The following is an 18,855-nucleotide window of genomic DNA, read 5'->3' on the forward strand; positions in this document are numbered from 1 at the left end:
GGTGTGTTCACACTTGGCAAAATGCTTAAAGGTCCCATGGCATGGCATTTCTCTATTATTTTATAAGGTAAATGTTTATCAGGTAAATGTTTCCTGAGGTGTACTTATATTGTTAGTATGACTTTTACATCATAAAATGTCATAATTTAGAAATAAAAGACATTTTTTCAATACTGCTGTTTGCCCTGTGGCTGAATGCCCTGCTTCAAGAGGCGTGTCTGCTGTGAGACTTCAGTAAAAACGCCCACTGTTGTGATTGGCTGACATCTTTGCATTTTAAATGAGCGGAGGGGGCGTGGTTTAACGAGGCACGAGCAGGCACGAGCTGCTGCCAGAGAGATGGATGGACCTGAGTTCACTTCACATCAGTTCTCAGCATGTCTGAACTGTTGTAGTTACAGCATATACTTCAGGTTATTAGTCAATTTCTAGTCGGAGGGACTGTCACTCATGTCAGAAAGTTAGTAACTTTAGTAAATTATGGATCAGCGCTGACTGTAGAGGCGAACCGTTTAGAACGATTCAGTCCGATTTGGTGAACTGATTCGGTTCACTAAAAAGAACTGGTTCAAAAGAAAGATCGTTCGCGAACCGGACATCACTAATGTACCAGAGACGGAGCTCAGCGATTGCTAACAAAGTTATTTATAGTAACTACTGAGTTATGAGAGCGCTGTCAGTCAGCACGAGTTTATTGTGTTTGTATCTGAGAGTTCTGAATAAACACGAGTCCCAGTTACACCGAGTCCGTCTTCATCGTTATTACCAACTTTGTAACACATGCAAAGTACCATTACAGCTGTCGAGATGAACGAGTTAAAAGTAAGTGTTGATAATAGCATTATTTTTTTAAATAAAATGAAAGCTTCAGTGACGCGCGTTGAGTACACAGCGCAAACAAAGACACAACAGCAGTAATCGAATGTAATCCAGTTTATTGTGGGGCTAGGCTGGCTAGCCCGAATATGCTCACGCTTACCCCCCTTCTGCTTAATCTCGCGCCGCGTTTGGTGCCTCCGCTGTGGGCCAGATTCAGTACTGGGGGTCGGGGATGTTGGAGGCCACCGGCCTGGTCCGGCCAGTGCAGCCCGAGTTTCGGCGTGTGTGAGGCTGATGTTGAGCAGAAACTCATGACTGTATGCACATTTTAGAACCGATAGACGCGACGAGGACGTACAAAAACACTGACTCACAAGATAGAAAACACGAAAACACCGTTCTGTCGGGAGAGAGAGAAGCCGCTGCGTATGCACGAATAATAAATAATTAGCTACACATCAGAAATCACTGATCACAGATCAGAAGGAACTGAAAAAAGACTGGAACTGGATGTTCATGTACATCCAAACACTGAGAAACTGCCAGCGTTCACTCGTTGACAACACATGATCTCTCGAGCGCTTGCATGGGCGTGGCAGATTCTCTGGGTGGAGGAAAGGGAGGTAACCGTTCCTGCTTGGACGTCAAACCAGGAGACTTCAGGATTGGCTCGTCTGGCCTGTCATTTTCTCAAAGGCAGAGAGAGACAGCCAGAACTTGGGTTTACACCGATCAACATTTCTATCCACTTGGGGACAATATTCAGGCTAGGGGAACTCATATTAATGTTGAAAAACCTCATAAAATGAAAATTTCATGCCATGGGACCTTTAAGAATACTAGTTTTTTTCTCGTCATAGGAGCCATGTTGTCAGAACCGCGTCTCCTCGCAGCAGATCTTCGCCTGTGTGTGTGATGGAGAGATTCTTGGTGCTGTTTTGACACCTTTACACATTTTATAAGCTCTTCACGAGATGTCAGCTCCATCATAAACCATCAAATGTACGCACATGCAGGGAGCACATTTAGCCCAGCACACCACATTGTTTTGGATGTTCGATAAGTTCGCAAAATCTAAAAAGCCTTTTTTAAATGTTTTATCTTTTGGTTTGGTCTTAAAAAGACACTATGTGAACGCTAACCGAACAAGGTCTAAGCGTATAATTTTCCTTTTTGGTCCAGACCAAAAGAACCAAGAGAACCGAACTACAAATGTGTACTGGATTACATATATACACACACTATTTTGCTTTCAGTCAGTCATTTTTAGCCTCTTTCTTGGAGGCTACTGGCAGTTTCTAGAAGTACTTTAAAAGTTATGAACTGAGAATATATTGAGGTCATTCTTTTTTGCTTCCGGAGCGCAGAAGCTAAATCGCTCTCTAGATGGGGTCACGTCTGTAAACATTATGAAACCTGCCCGACCTTCACCGCCCGTCTCGTCGGACAGATCTGGCCGGCATTTATTTACAAGATTGGCTCTAGGAAAACTCAGTATTCACAGCTTTCCTGACCCCCAGGACTGAGAGTGGAATTGAAGAAGATCGAAATACAGAAAAGAGAGCATTAATGAGCATCTGAGCCCTGAAGAGCACCAGACGTCTGCTTGACCTAGTCTGGCTGGACAGATTATATATATATCTGTCAGTGTATCCGTGTGATTTAAGTGTCTGCAGCTTCAGATATGATGCTATTTTGATAACATCTTGACTGGGATAATTATGCCACCCTTTTTTGTTCTTTTGTTGAAGGTCTGCAAAAAACACTCAAGTGAAAAATCTTATTACAATCCAGAGGTTATTCAAATTTTGAACTTGTTAATGGGGTTTCATGTACGAGTGCAACTTTTTCCCTTAGATGTGTTTCCCTTAGGTGTATTTTTGCTCTTTGTTTTTCATGTCTCTGTTGTCTCTGCAGTCTAAATAAAGTTTATGATTTTTCCGATAATATAAACTACATTTTCTGCTCTCTAGATATGGCTCATGTCCTTCTTCCAATGCAGGTCTGTGGGATTATTTTTTTTCCCTTTTATTGCCCACCCCGTAAAATTTTGATCACTTCGAAAATTAACAGTACACCTCTCCTCAATAAGCTGCAACTTATGAGACATCATTCATATCTGTAGCACAAATGACAAGTTCAGACCTAAAGTTTATTAGTTGGCTATTTCTACCAAAGGCACTTATTTCCCAGGTGTCGGCTTTTATTAAAACAGATTTTTAGATATATTAACAGATAAAACTTATTTTTCTTTTTGTTATATGAAGGTCACAGTGAAACGGTCTCAGAAACTTTTTATCATGTCTATATCATTCATTTTTTATGCTTATTTTTGATCAAATGCCTTTACGTCCGGATTTAATAGTTTGAACCTCGTCCTAGACAAGTGTTATTTTACTTTGAACTTTTAGTTTTATTATAGTTTTATAATATTTTTAATTGTATATTTTAACATTTTTACTTCTCAAGTTAATTTTAGTTACATTTTTAGTATTTTTTTGTATCTGCTTTTGTCATTTTAGTCATTTTTATTTATGCATTTTTATTTCAGTTTTAGTTTAATTTTATTTGTACTATTTTATTTTATTTATCTTTAGTTTATTGCCAGGGCAACATTTCTCATTTTTGTTCAGTTTTTCAACTAATAATGAAATTATATTTTATTTCAGCTTTATTTCAATAAACAGAAATGTTTTAATAGTTTTAGTTAACAATAATAATCCTGTCTCAGAGCTTCAATGTTAAAATATAAATATTTGATAAAATGTAAGTTTTTTTTACATTAACAGGGAGTAAATAAATATAAATAAAGAGGGAAATAACCATAAATCAAGTCAATATTTACTATATTAAAAGTTTTGAAAAGTTAGTGTACTTGGTGAACAAGAATGTTAGTGAAATTCATGCTTGAGATGAAATACAAGGGATGGGTCATTATTACCAATCAAACTGTAATTTTGTATAATTATGCAAACAAGTATGAATATTTAATTTCATTGTGTATTTAGTATACTGTACATAAACGGCTTATTATGAAATCATCCTTAGCATACAGTACCGGTCAAACGTTTGGAAACATTGAGGTTTTTTAATGTTTTTGAAAGTAGGCTCTCCAAGGCTGGACAGATTATAAATATATCAATGTATCCATGTGATTTAAATGTCTGCAGCTTCAGATATGATGCTATTTTGATAACATCTTGACTGGGATAATTATGCCATCCTTTTTCGTTCTTTTGTTGAACGTCTGCAAGAAACACTCAAGTGAAAAGTGTGAAAAATCATATCACAATGCAGAGGTTGTTCAAATTTTGAACTTGTTAATGAGGTTTCATGTATGAGTGCAACTTTTTCCCTAAGAATTGTGTATTTTTGATCTTGGTTTGTCATGTCTCTGTTGGCTCTACAGTCTAAATAAAGTGTATGAGTGTTATGATGATATAAAGTACATTTTCTGCTCTCTATTTTCCAATGCAGGTCTCTCAATAAGCTGCAATATTAACATTTTTCAAAAGTTAGTGTACTTAGTGAACAAGAATGTAAGTGAAATTCATGCTTGAGATGAAATACAAGGGATGGGTCATTATTACTAATCAAACTGTAATTTTGTATAATTATACAAACAAGTATGGATATTTACTTTCATTGTGTATTTAGTATACTGTACATAAAAGGCTTATTATGAAATCATCTTTAGCATACAATAACGGTTTTTAATGTTTTTTTAAATGTAGTCTCTGCAAGGCTGCATTTATTTGATCAAAAATACAGTAAAACAGTAATACTGCGAAATATTATTGATTGGGTTCTGTTGTAATATATTTTAAAATGTAATTTATTTCTGTGATGCAAAGCCGAATTTTCCGCAGCTAGGCGATTTCTTCAGTCTCTAGTGTCACATGATCCTTTAGTAATCATTCTAAGATTATTTCTTAGTATAATCAATGTTTAGCTGGTAACAGTTCACTGGTGAAGATTGTTAGTAAAGCATTCTAACAGAGTTTACTTTCTAAAAGCCTGCAAGCCCAAAAGTGTCCATGGTTGAAAAAACAGCCGCTTATTAGTAAGGGTTCAGAAAACACTGCAACACTAGAATGAGAAATAATAGTAGTGATGCTTGCCTTAGTAAACACCAATGAAAATGACAGCAATACCTTTCTCAGCGTGATAACACCCTCTCTAGTGTCTTTGTCTGTGGAGATGGAGAACATTCCGGCCCCCTCGGGGTTCAGGATGCTGTATTTGATCTCTGCATTGATTCCGATGTCCTCATCGTTGGCTTTGATCTTCCCCACTGGCTTCCCCACCTGTGCCGACTCTGGGACAAACACCTGGTAATTCTCTGCAGACACACAAAAGCCCGCATGGTGGTTTGTTCGATTGGCTGGATGGCATTTTTGAAGCGTATCTATCATGATGCCTCTTTCCGACTGTGCCTCCGAACAAGCCACGTTGAGCTATTCTAGAAGTATTTCAACATCGCTGTCATGCCCCATAAACAACCACAGCCACATTCCCAAACTGCCTGATTATAAAAGCTGAACGCAACAGAGTGCAACGTCATGGTCCACTTTTCCAACGCTCATGGTTCCAGAAGTATTTGGGGGATTTTAAAAGCTCTGAGATTAATCACAGCATTACAAACGTTGATCCGTGGTAACAGCAACGTCTGTGATTGGTGGATGTTATTTCAGGATTACGGGTAGTATAGCAATTCACACATTCAGAATATGGAAAATACACTTTTTTGTTTCTTTTTAATGAAGTTGACTTGTGGCTTTTACAGAAGTGCGATAACGGAAGACATAGTCAGTCTTTAAAAGGTTTAGACATTATCCTTAAAAACTCATGTTTCCAGGTAATTAATGGTATTTTACTTCCAGAACCCCGCTGTTGTGCTCTGTTTCTGTGGATAAAAATAAGACAGCAAAAACTCAAGATCCAAGACTCATAATTGGATGCTTACACAATAAAACACAGTGTTCCTGCCTCTATATTCTTCATGCTAATTAATGATAAAAAATTACACCACAATGCACAATTTATATGAGTCATCTGATGGTAAGACTGCACCTACAGTATATAAGGTATATTTCCATTTCTAACACCTAATTATTTAGCATCTATAAGAAGCCCTTGGGAAAACAAAGGAAACGTTTCTTATGAATGTCTGAAAAAAAATCTACATTGAGAGAGAGAGAAAAAAAGTGAAAAAAATAAATAAAAAAATAGCATACTGTATGGCTAACCTTCAAACAGTAATGAGGATATTTCCAGAAGATGAAGAATCGGAGAAAAGCGAGGTCAAGCTATTTCGGTTATTTTTGCCAAGATCTAAAGCATAACAATCAAGAAGTCCTTCAACATCTCACAAAATCCATTCAATTTCTCCATAGGGAAATGGATTCTTAATGATAACGTATAAACATTTAAAGACAGTGAACTACGAGGTTGGTAATCGATAGTATTTGCTTCTTTTGAGGTTGTTAGCCATACCTTGTTTATATATACTGTATATACTTACATACAGTATGGTAAAAGAGTAAGAAAAAGTGCATTATTGCTTCAGCTGCGAGGTTCCTCTGAATAAAGATGCAGATTTGCTCTCCGGAAGTGCGTCTTTATAGAGCATTATGTTTGCAGACAGTAGGAAGCCCTTATATAGACATGGTTTGGGTGCGTTTCATGCAAATTACCTTCCTCAGGCACACGGTCGCTTAACGTTAGAACGAGTTTAAGAACAAATTCAAATTCATTATTTAAACTGATTGTTTAAACAAATAATATTTAACAGCTGAATTTATGGTGAAAAACGATATTACCCTTAATGCTGTACAAAAATTCCCCCAATCAGTGTTGAAACACCCGCCAAAAGATCTCGTCAGCTCCGCCCACTTGCATGAAGCACCCCAAATGACATAATCGAGTCAGTCCCCCTACGCTCTCAAAATTCTTGCTGATCACAATGCTTGAACTGAACTGTAGTCTTCAATCATACACAACTCAACAATGACATGCACACACAAATTCAGACTCAAATGGACAATTCTGTTGATTCTACGCCAGAGGTGGAAAGTAACTACAAATACTTTCGTTACAGTACTTGAGTACATTTTTTTATCGTTAGAACGAGGTTAAGAACAAATTCAAATTCATTACTTAAACTGAGTTTAAAAATAATAGTGTTTAACAGCAGAATTCATGGCGAAAAACTACAATACCCATCATGCTGTACAGAAAATTCCACCAATCAGTGTTGAAACACCCACCAAAAGATCTCGTTAGCTCCTCCCACTCATATGAAGCACCCCAAATGACATAATCGAGTCAGTCTCCCTACGCTCTCAAAATACTTGCTGATCACAATGCTTCATGGGATTGTAGTACTTTCTATCACTAAAGCGGTTAAGTACACAGCCTTGTATTTATTTGTTTTACTTCAAATCAAAGTTTGTAATGTTATGATCCACCTCGTATAGCTGATTGGCTTGGTTCATGGCTTTAACAAAGACTTTTTTTAAATCCCTATGGAAGAAATGAATAGGAAAATTATGCGTAGCGTTAGTTCTGGCAGGTCACGTTAGTCAAGCTCGCGTCAGCTGACTGTCAGCTGATATACATCTGCCTATAGCAATATGATGTCTATCACACCATACATATATAAGCTCCTTCAGTGTTATCAGCAGCCATCGCGTTCTCCAGAGCTCATTTACCCTCCTCCATCCCCAGCTCCTCCTCTCGTCAGTCAGGATTTGGCATTCTGATTCTCCTTGAATCAGACTAAATAAAATTTTTTTTTTGCATATTAATGATATCTGCTATACATTATGTTGGTTCTGTTCTGTTTACCCTGAGCTCTTCTCCTGCTCTTATCCATGCTAGTCTCCCAGAACAGAAGCATAACGGCAATCCAATATTTGATGATAGTGGTCCTGATAGAAAAATACTTACGGAACCAACGCCACTGAAAAAGTGGCCGGGCACTGTTGCACTCTAGAGAAATCCATAAGTGACAGATTTGGAACGCTGTACATAGGCAGCAATGCTGTGAAGAGCCTTATGATGGTCTTGCCTCACTAGGTTTCTCACTAGGTCTTTGAACCAACATCTGCTGATATCCTTCTACAGCAAAATATTGCCACTTTCTTTGGTTTTCACTGTGGAGGATATTACTACTCACTCTGAGGGAACTTTGGTGGGTTGTCGTTGATGTCAGTTAGCGTGATGTTGACCGTGGTGGAGCCCGACAGCCCCCCCACCTGCCCTGCCATGTCTTTGGCTTGAATCACCACCGAGTAATATTCTCTCGCCTCTCGATCCATGTCTGCCAGGGCTGTTCTGATGATACCTGCAAAATATACACACACAAAAACATATGGTGGCTCACGCATATAATTTGTATAAACTCAAGGGTTAATAAAGTGGTAAGCCACAAGCAACTACGTGTTACAGTCCTTTACCAATATGATGTAAGAAATGTTAAAATAAATAGTGACTTTACAGAATTATTTTCCTTAAATGTTTGTATCATTTCAAAACTTGATTGCATCCTCATTTACACAGGTGATCATCTCACACAATGTTCAATTTCAATGTCTGCCAAAAACAAACAAACATGTGAACAATTATACATTGATGATTCATATTTATACTTCTTGAGTGAATCAAAATAATTGAATGCAGAGGTGATGGAGTGTGACTTTGTAAGACTTGTTAAAATAAAACAGGTAAGCGCTATTGTGTCTGAAGGTCTTTTCCCTGCCAAGGTCAGTTTCTGTATGCCGTTCACTATCATTCAAATGACAACATAACCTTGAAGCCCTGGTGAACTGAACCATAGTCTTCAATCATACACAACTCAACAATGACATGCAAATGGACAATTCTGTTGATTCTATGCTCTCAGAAAAAATGGTACCACATCTGTCACTGGGGCGGTACCCTTTCAAATATGTACCATTTAGGTACTAATATGCACTCCTGTAGGGTACCGCTGTATGGTAACATTGATTTCTTTTCACTGCTGCGTGTTGCTAGGGTGTTTTAGATTGTTAAATGATTGCTTCCTAGCCCAAGTCAAAATAGATGACAGTAAATCAGGCCCATATCTGAGGCCAAACTATCAATCTACTAGTTAAAAAAAAAAAAAAACATGTTGGTCCCACTTTATATTAGGTGTCTTTAACCACTATGGACTCTTCCCTTACACCTTAACCGACCCTTAAACGTACTCATAGCACCAAACCTGTCCCTAACCATACCCGTATACCACCTCAATGGCAGCAAAAGTGTTTTGCAATATGAACACAATAAGTACATTGTTCTTATTTTTTGATAGTAAAGTGCGACCAAAATTTCTTCTAACAGTTGATATTTTTCTGTTAAACTACTGAACAATGTTAACAAATCATTTGTTTCACTTTGTACATAATGCATGTAAAATGACAAAAATGGTTAATAACAAAAGGAATGACAAAATTAACAAAAGTAACACTGCTTGCTGGCAAACATTTTAAAATGTTTTCTTGGCATTTTGGGGCAGAATGTGGAGGTCACGCATATTGCTCTAGAGACCTGAGCTCAGGAAAAAAAATAGATTTTTCACCCATCAAAAAATATGACTCACATTTGTTTTTGCATTTAGAGTCACATCAATTATTTGTGTGTTATGAGGAATTGCTTAAATGTGTTTGCTGCCCAGGAGCAACATTATGCCACAGTGGAATTTATATGATGCTTCCACTACAGAGAATATCGCAGTTATCGGCTCTCATTCACAAACCATTTTCATGAACAAATCATGATTCATCAATAACTTTCTTTCTAATATTTATTCTAAATGTACAATTTTTTTTTAGGAACAACAATCATAATTATGCAAAAACCACATATTCTTGGTGGCCACACATGTAAAGATTAAATTTTATACATAAAATATATTTAATCATATATACATTTTAAATACATACAGTATGGTAAACGAGACCTGCAGATTCGTGTTTGTACATCTGGCTAATCAGAGGACTGTAATCTGGGTCTGTTTTTAAAGGTGTTTATTCATTTATTTTGAGGATGGCACACTTGGCATTGCTCGAGGATCTTGCCACGGGTGCTCTCAGGCGGAAGAGCGTCTTTATAGAGCATTATGTTTGCAGACAGTAGGAAGCCCTTATATAGACATGGTTTGGGTGTGTTTTATGCAAATTACCAACCTCGGGCACACGGTCGCTTAACGTTAGAACGAGTTTAAGAACAAATTAATGTGTGTACAAATGTGTTCTAATGTGGGTAAAAATACGAATAATCTATGAAATTATTAGTGAACGAGACCCAATGTTGTTATTTACATTTTTCTGCATTGTCTATTATTTAAGTACATACATTTTTGAATCACCTAACATTTAGATTTAAGTCAAAAGTAATTCCAGGAAGCAGTTGAGTGTCAATCCACTGACTCACCCTGAGAGACCCTTCCAAACATGTCTCTGAATCACTACTGCTTCACACAATGTGTCACACAATGTCTGTCAGTTCCTTTCCTCTAACTCTTTTGTGTCTCACAATGCCTTTCTTTCTCTTACTCGAATCTCCCTCCCTCTCCTTTTCACCTTTGTACTGTGTCACAGACTTAAAGTCCTCACCGATGATCAAACCCGCAGTCAGATGGGAATCACAAAAACGCAGTTGCTGGAAAATCCAGAACTACATATTAGTATACCCTGGTTTAAGCTGGAGCTAGTTTGTTAGGACCAGCATTTGACCATCTTAAACCAGCTCATGACCAGCTAAGGACCAGCTTAAACCAGCTGCCATGCTTCAAAACATACCTAACCAGCATATGCTGTTTTTTTCAAAAGGGTAGGTAGTCTTATGGAAATTTGGTGTCATCCCTATCAGATTCCATTATTTAGTATTTAATAAAATTCCCTTCAGCTGACAAAAGCAGTTCCAACTGACATCACCTTCCAGGAAGTGACCATTTTGGATGAAAAACAAAAGCACCAGAATCAACGGATTACTGATATTTTGAGATTGGATGGCCTGGAGATCGTGGATGATTTTTCTGTATCTATGAACCTTCTTCATTGATAAACTTGAGAATGTTATGGTATTACACTGTCTCTGTCTGCTTGATCATTGATGATCGCGTTATTTTGCATATGCATCTGCTTACATACTGGCCCTGTCCCAAATGGCACCCTAAACCCTTGTAGTCTTCCTACGGGCCCGCACTTTCATGACATACCACTGCTTTGACTGTCGGGAAGAAGTCCGCTGCGGAACCCGCACCGGTGCGGGCTCGGTAGAAGTGCGCATCGAGGGTGCATATCAACCGATAAAAAGGGGGCACTCGCGAGCACCCTTCTGAGACCTAAAATGACAAATGGGACACCCAACGGATACGCGGCAGCCATTGTAAGTCCACAAGACCGAAAGTGCATATGAAGTGTGCCATTTGGGAAAGGGCCACTGTATGCTATCGCATGTTTCTGTTTCTTCTTCACCTGTGTTTTGATCAGGATATTCAGTACTCTTTCAGAAGATGTGTCATAGCGCCCCTACCTTATAACAGTGAAAACACGGAAAGCCTTACATTTCTGTCAATGGGGGGAAAGAGTTAAAATATCCTAAACTATAATTTATTCCTGTGGTGGCAAAGCTGAAACACTCCAGTCTTCAGTGTCACACGATCCTTCAGAAATCATTCTAATATGCTGAATTGATGCTCAAGAAACATTTCTTATTATTACCTATGTCGTAATTTTTTTTCTGTGATTACATCCCGACAACCACAGAAACTTCTCCAGACTGGCAAAATATGTTCAGAATGTAAAATTTTATTTGTGTCAGATTTGAGGGATGTTCAGTCAAGGAGGAACGACAGGAACAATCGCTCTTTACAAAATGAAAGTGTTATCAGACAATCCAATCCTGCTTTATATTTGCTTGAAAACAATAGCATCGGTAGCCTGCGGCTTCCTCTGATAGAGGGGTTCGACTGTGACACACAGTCAATACACGCAAGCCATTAAAGAACAGATTACAGACTCATGAATAAACAGGCTGGGTGTTTGAGTCAGGCTCCAGACCGACTCTAAACAGGAATTGAGCATGCCGTTTGCATTCCCATAATTGACTGATTCATTTTTCACTTTAATTTATGAAGTGGAAACCGAGAGAAAATATTGATTTGTCATTATTACACTGAAAAGTGGTCTTGCGTAGACCATAAATAACCGTCGGTTTTCTCCGTTATTGACTGAAATCATCCCGAATCTTTTTTAAATACTCGTTTTGTTTCATTTCTCTCATGATAATAAAGAACTAGAATAAACAAGAAATGATGATGACGCCAGCGTTCTGTGCTCATATACCCTGACGGCCTGTTCTGCTCGTGCGAAGAGTGTCGGGTTGACAGGCTCAGGATTAGCTGTCCGTGGGCAGGTTACAACGTTAGATGCGGGTCAAGGCACGAGTGACTGGAGGCAACAATATTAACATGCAGGGCAAGTGAGGTTGACCACTGTCACCTGTCATAGCGAGAGCAGGGCAAAAGCCTGCAGAATGCTCTAGAGACAGACCAGAATATCTTGTACTGTTCCAAAAATACCCAAGAGAACAGCCATACAATTGAACTTTCTTATTGGGTTTTTACAGAAAAACTGACCACCACTATGCAAGGGTGTTTTTTCAGTGGTTGCAAGGGCATTGCTGCGCATTGTAGGATACGAAGAAAAAAAAATTGAATTGAATCACAATTGAACTTTCACATATAATATATATACAGTACTGTGTAAAAGTCTCAGGCATGTTAGTATTTTCACAAAAAAAATATGGTTATATATTTTGCTGTAGTGTGTCAGTGGGAAGTTTAAGTTTAGTAAAACATTCCTTTTGCCATTAATTGTAATAATCCGGTGAGATTTTTGTATGCACAAGGAGTCTGACAATAGCCGATATGTTCCACACAGAGATCTGATCTCACCATCATCGAGTCCATCTGGGATTACATGAAGAAACAGAAAAAACTGCCACGGTCACACTAGACATTGAGCATGCAAAATGTCTTCAGATGCTGCAACGGTCGTGATGCTCGGCAGTCTTTTTTATAAACATGAATTCAAGAAATATATCATTCTTTTAATTCAGCCAAGAGTCACATATCGATCAACTACTGGTCACTCGTCTTTACGCGATGCGAATTCGTTGGTCAGAGTTCACTAAACTTTAACTCTGGAACGCAGTTCAATACAAAACTTTTTGCATGAGCTTCTGTTTCCGGTCGGATAAATTGCATGCGTTTGAATGGAAGTCACTGGAACAAAAAGTGCAGTGTGACCGCCCCTTAAATCAAGAAGAACTGCGGCAACGTCTCCAAGACTTCAGTGGTTCTTCAGCGGTTCTTTGGGATGACTAAGGTGCTATATAGCACCGCTACCATATACAGAATCTGTTAAGATATGGTGTTATATAGCACCAAAAGTGGTTCCCCTATGATTACAAGCCAAGAACCACTTTTAGTGGCATATAGCACCATTTTCTTTGAGTGTACAGCTATCAGGCATAACATCCTAATATTGTGTTGGTCCCCCTTTTGCTGCCAAAACAGCCCTGACCCGCTGAGGCATGGACTCCACTAGACCTCTGAATGTGTGCTGTGGTATCTGGCACCAAGATGTTAGCAGCAGATCCTTTAAGTCCAGTAAGTTGCAAGGTGGGGCCTCCATGGATCGAACTTGTTTGTTCAGCACATCCCACAGATGCTCGATTGGATTAAGATCTGGGGAATTAGGAGGCCAATCCAACACCTCAAACTCATTGTTGTGCTCCTCAAACCATTCCTGAACCATTTTTGCTTTGTGGCAGGGTTCATTATCTGCTGAAAGAGCCACAGCCACAAGGGAATACCGTTTCCATGAAAGGGTGAACATGGTCTGCAACAATGCTTAGGTAGGTGGTATGTGTAAAAGTAACATCCAACAGGATGGCAGGACCCAAGGTTTCTCAGCAGAACATTGCCCAAAGCATCACACTGCCTCCACCGGCTTGCCTTCTTCCCATAGTGCATCCTGGTGAAAATGCTGAGTGGCTAGTAATTTTGGTAAACCACTAGCCACAGTTTAAAAAAAAACATGTTTTTAATTTTAGTCAACGATAACCCTGGATCTCACCCAGAACAATTGGCACTTGCAGTGTAGTGCACTAGCATTTTTAGCTGCATTGCCGGTGTTGAATGCACTCTACCATTTAAGTTTCATCATTCATCTCCCACATCCCAATCCAAGGGGTCCCGTCCCCGTTCCACCCCCTCAAACCTGTTGGATCTGTCACCAGTCCTTGTTCTGGGACCTCATCATTTACAAATGAGAAGAGGCATTAAAAAAGGATGTCGTAAACGCATCCAAAACATCTCCTAATACGTACCGCAAGCGTACTCTAGGTTGGAAGATTTCCCAGAATGCATCTCAGCAAACAAAAGCCCAGCACAATGGTACAAAGGGAGGTTTGTAAACTTTCCAAAATGAATCTTCCATCCATTTCTCCTGCTTTAATGCCATAACTCCATTTCTAGCCTGCCAACGCTCGAGCCCAGCGGCGTAGCAGAGATATTACCCGAGCTGCAGCATTACTTAACCTAGGCTCCTAAGGCAACACAAGTCTCTGGCACACAGCCATTCACTCCATTAAAACAACACAAAGACTAATGTTGTGACCTTTTCTTCATTCGTCAGGGGTGAGGGAGTGTCTCTCTGCAGCTATCACTCAACTTTATTGTGTGGGATTGGTAAGTGCTCTTGAGGAAATATGAAACAGGCTTGCTGTAAATGAGGGAGAGTCTAGTATTTGTTATTATGATGTTCAAGAAAGCTTCCAGGAAGCCCCCAAAAATGAAAACCCTAATGAAATCCCATCCGTCCTTCCATCAAAGCCCACTTTAGACCTGCAGCATTGAGAACCCCACAGCATTCTTCCTTTGCTCAGAAGAACCAGCCCGAGGTCTCTATGGAAACCAGATAAGCCAATTCCACACAGCCGTCGAGGAACAAGTGGCAAGTCTGACCCAGGGTTAGATGAAGGAGCAAAACAGTTTTAAGCCTTTTACTGGTCTCTCCCGCACCCCTTCTGTCTGTAATCTCCTATCGCTTCGTCTTATTCCCTCTCGCTCCCAAGGTTTCCACAGGCTTATAGAGAAGGTCAATCTAGGAGAGTAAAGGGGATTATGGGAAATTACCTTTGACCTGGTTGAGCGCAAAGGGCCGTTCACACAGGACATTGTGCAGTTTATTTCTGTAGCCGGATGGGTTCATGACTTACTTTCTTCTGATGTTTTGAAGAATGACTCAGTATTTTTGGTCCATTTAATGAAAGTCAATGTTCTCCAATGCTGTTTTAAACACCACTGACTTTCTAATACAGACAAAAACAGTTGAAACACTGTTCAAAAGTATCTTCTTTTGATGTCCACGGAAGAAAAAAAGTCACACAGGTTTGGAACAACACGAGGGAAGTGTCAATGATAACTAAACTTATTTTAAAGTTTTTATTTTGTGAAATAAAGCTTTCCTTGGCAACCAATTAAATATAAATATATACTAAATAATAGGTAACACTTTATTTTGACATTCTACTTACTATAAGTAACTTTGCAACTACATGCCAACTATCTGTCATTAGAGTACCGGTATTTGTAGTCTGCTTAATATTTACTAAAACTTTATTTTGTTGGTCCCCCGACAGAATTTCTACTGACTATAAGTAACTTGGCAACTACAATTCAACTTATTCTACCAACCCAAACCCTAACACCTAACCATAACCTACCAGTCAACTGACAGTCAACTAATACTCTAATGACAGTTAGTTGACATGTAGTTGCAAAGTTACTTATAGTTAGTAGAATGTTTAAAGTGGACTATCGAAATAAAGTGTAACCAAAACTTTTGTAACATGCGGATTTGACAGCTCATGTGTGTGTGTGTGTGTGTGTCTCTCTGTGTGTGTGTAAACAAACTTTTTTAGATGCAATATTAGTTCTGTCAAATTGATTAATCATGAATCACGATTATGTGTGTGTGTGTGTGTGTGTGAGTTGGCTAATTATGAATATTGAAAATAAATGTTTAATTTAATAATAAAATAAATAATTGTAAATAAGAATAAATACTTTAATAGTACCCAATATAAATAATACTAAAATAAAACTGCCCTTTATTTTTGTCCATCAGGATCTGATTAGATGGTGAAGAGTGGGTGTTACGTACCCAAAATAGAGAAATAGAGGCCGGTGGGACTGGTGGCGTTAGCTGAAAAGGACAGTTTCAGAGGTATATATTTGATAAAATATAGTTTCAGTTAAAAAACATGCACCGAAGTTTAATTATGATTTCATGTTGGCTTCAAAAACAGCCCTGTGTGAACGACACTTTAGTCAGCAAGACCTGGGGATCTTACAATCTCGATTAAAAAAGAAAATGCTGCACTCGATTCAAAGAGTTACTGCATTGTATATTATATTGTGATAAATATGTGACCTTTTTTTCTCTCGAGGTAAAAATAGCACAAGAGAGGATGGTAAGATGTTGGAAAGCATTAGCGGCTGGGGAAAGCCTTGACAAACTGGCATGCTTTTCTAATTTGATCAGAACAGGAAGTTGCACTAATCCTTCCTTTTAGAGTCTCCCTGATCTGTGTCAGAGAAGCTCTAAACTCACACGCTAAAGCCCTCCAGACTCCCTGATCAGCAGAGAAATTAGCCTACTTATGTGTTTGAGTATGTGTGTGCGTATGAGAGCAGAGAGAGAGAGAGGTTCCTACACTTTGCCCATCATCGAGGCCTCTGAATTGAGGAATTCTGATTACTCCCTGGAACCCTTTAACAAGAAAAAGGGGAAGACGAAGATTCAACCTCACTTATTAACAAAGCTTACCGTCTTTCTTTACGTGTGCCAGCGAGTGGGACATGTTGGGTCTCTGCACTGCCACCAGCTGATAATGAGGTGACTTCACAGAACAACGCTTTCTTTATTTCTAAAGAATATGTTCAGTTTCAAATCATAAATCAACAGGGATGATGCAAACTTGCCAAGTTTGTGACTATCATTAGCATTTCTCGCCAAGAAAAAAAACATCGCCATTACTATTGTTCGGTTAGGGTTAGTGATTTGAACAAACCTTGTTTGTAGACATTAATGATGCGTCAAATTGCACAGCTTGATTCTTTTAGTCTCTTATGCTCACCAGGGCTGCATCTAATTGTTCAAAAATACAGTAAAAACAGTAATAGCTCTTGTGAAATATCATTACAATTAAAAATATAGTTTCTATTTTAATATATTTCAAATGTAATTTAAAAATCAGAATTTTCATCAGGTTCCTTCTCGTGTTATGCAGCACGTTTGAGCTTCAGCAAGAACCAATGAGATTCATTCTCGTGTTGCGCAGCACGTTTGAGCTTCTGCAAGAACCAATGAGGTTAATTCTCGTGTTACGCAGCACGTTTGAGCTTCTGCAAGAACCAATGAGGTTAATTCTCGTGTTACGCAGCACGTTTGAGCTTCTGCAAGAACCAATGAGGTTCATTCTCGTGTTATGCAGCACGTTTGAGCTTCAGCAAGAACCAATGAGGTTCATTCTCATGTTACGCAGCACGTTTGAGCTTCCACAAGAACCAATGAGATTCATTCTCGTGTTACGCAGCACGTTTGAGCTTCTGCAAGAAACAATGAGATTCATTCTCGTGTTACGCAGCACGTTTGAGCTTCTGCAAGAACCAATGAGATTCTTTCTCGTGTTACGCAGCACGTTTGAGCTTCTGCAAGAACCAATGAGATTCTTTCTCGTGTTACGCAGCACGTTTGAGCTTCAGCAAGAACCAATGAGATTCATTCTCGTGTTACGCAGCACGTTTGAGCTTCTGCAAGAACCAATGAGGTTCATTCTCGTGTTATGCAGCACGTTTGAGCTTCTGCAAGAACCAATGAGATTCATTCTCGTGTTACGCAGCACGTTTGAGCTTCTGCAAGAACCAATGAGATTCATTCTCGTGTTACGCAGCACGTTTGAGCTTCAGCAAGAACCAATGAGATTCATTCTCGTGTTACGCTGCACGTTTGAGCTTCTGCAAGAACCAATGAGGTTCATTCTCGTGTTACGCAGCACGTTTGAGCTTCAGCAAGAACCAATGAGGTTCATTCTCGTGTTACGCTGCACGTTTGAGCTTCTGCAAGAACCAATGAGGTTCATTCTCGTGTTACGCAGCACGTTTGAGCTTCAGCAAGAACCAATGAGGTTCATTCTCGTGTTACGCAGCACGTTTGAGCTTCAGCAAGAACCAATGAGCTTTGTTCTCTTATGTCAAGCAGGTTTGGTTGAGTTTACGTTTATGTTCGCAGATCAATGTTTATGTGTCAATAAAAGGCTAAATTCAATCTGTTCATCATATAAATCGGTTATGTCTAAAATCAATTCATATAGATTCGTTTTTCGATCTCTTTATGAAGTTTTTGAAGCATCAAAATGGTAATTGCGTAGCTGTCAATGGAGACCACAGAACTGGCTCAGATTTCATCAAAAAGATCTTCATTTGTGTTCCGAAGATGAACGAAAGTCTGATGGGTTTGGAATGACATGAGGGTGAGTGAATGATTTTTCATTTTTGGGTGAACTATCCATTTAATGCTTTGTGGAAACCATGTTTTTTTCAGGATTGTTTGATGAATAGAGAGTTCAAAAGAACAGCAGTGATTTGAAATAGAAAACTTTTGTAACATTATAAATATCTTTACTGTCACTTTTGATCAATTTAATGCATCCTTGCTGAATGAACTATTTCATTTTCTATTTTCCTTCAAAAATGTATTTCTGTCCCCAACCTTTCGAACAGTAGTGTATGCTGTTACTTTCTTAGCAAACATACTTATAAATAGACAAATAAAAAGTCAACTGGTGGATTAAACTGGTGGGTAGGAAAAACCCATAAACTTGATTAAGGAACCCAAGCCATATCGAGACCAACCAGGACATCTAGAACATTTT

At 38.8% G+C, this 18,855-nt stretch overlaps 1 protein-coding gene across 3 annotated transcripts in view; it reads right to left on the bottom strand.

The window, feature by feature from the left end:
- LOC307117044 (cadherin-18) overlaps positions 1-18,855 on the bottom strand; it is a 234,164-nt gene that overhangs the window by 58,485 nt on the left and 156,824 nt on the right. For all 3 annotated transcript variants that reach the window (XM_079801713.1, XM_079801711.1, XM_079801712.1), the window contains 2 exons: positions 8,000-8,167; positions 4,974-5,161 (listed from right to left, as the gene is read on the bottom strand). In XM_079801713.1, coding sequence (XP_079657839.1) covers positions 4,974-5,161; positions 8,000-8,167 — 356 coding nt within the window. The remainder of the gene's footprint in view (positions 1-4,973; positions 5,162-7,999; positions 8,168-18,855) is intronic.

This window comes from Gobio gobio (assembly GCF_949357685.1).
Source record: "Gobio gobio genome assembly, chromosome: 20".
Classification (NCBI taxonomy): Eukaryota; Metazoa; Chordata; class Actinopteri; order Cypriniformes; family Gobionidae; genus Gobio; species Gobio gobio.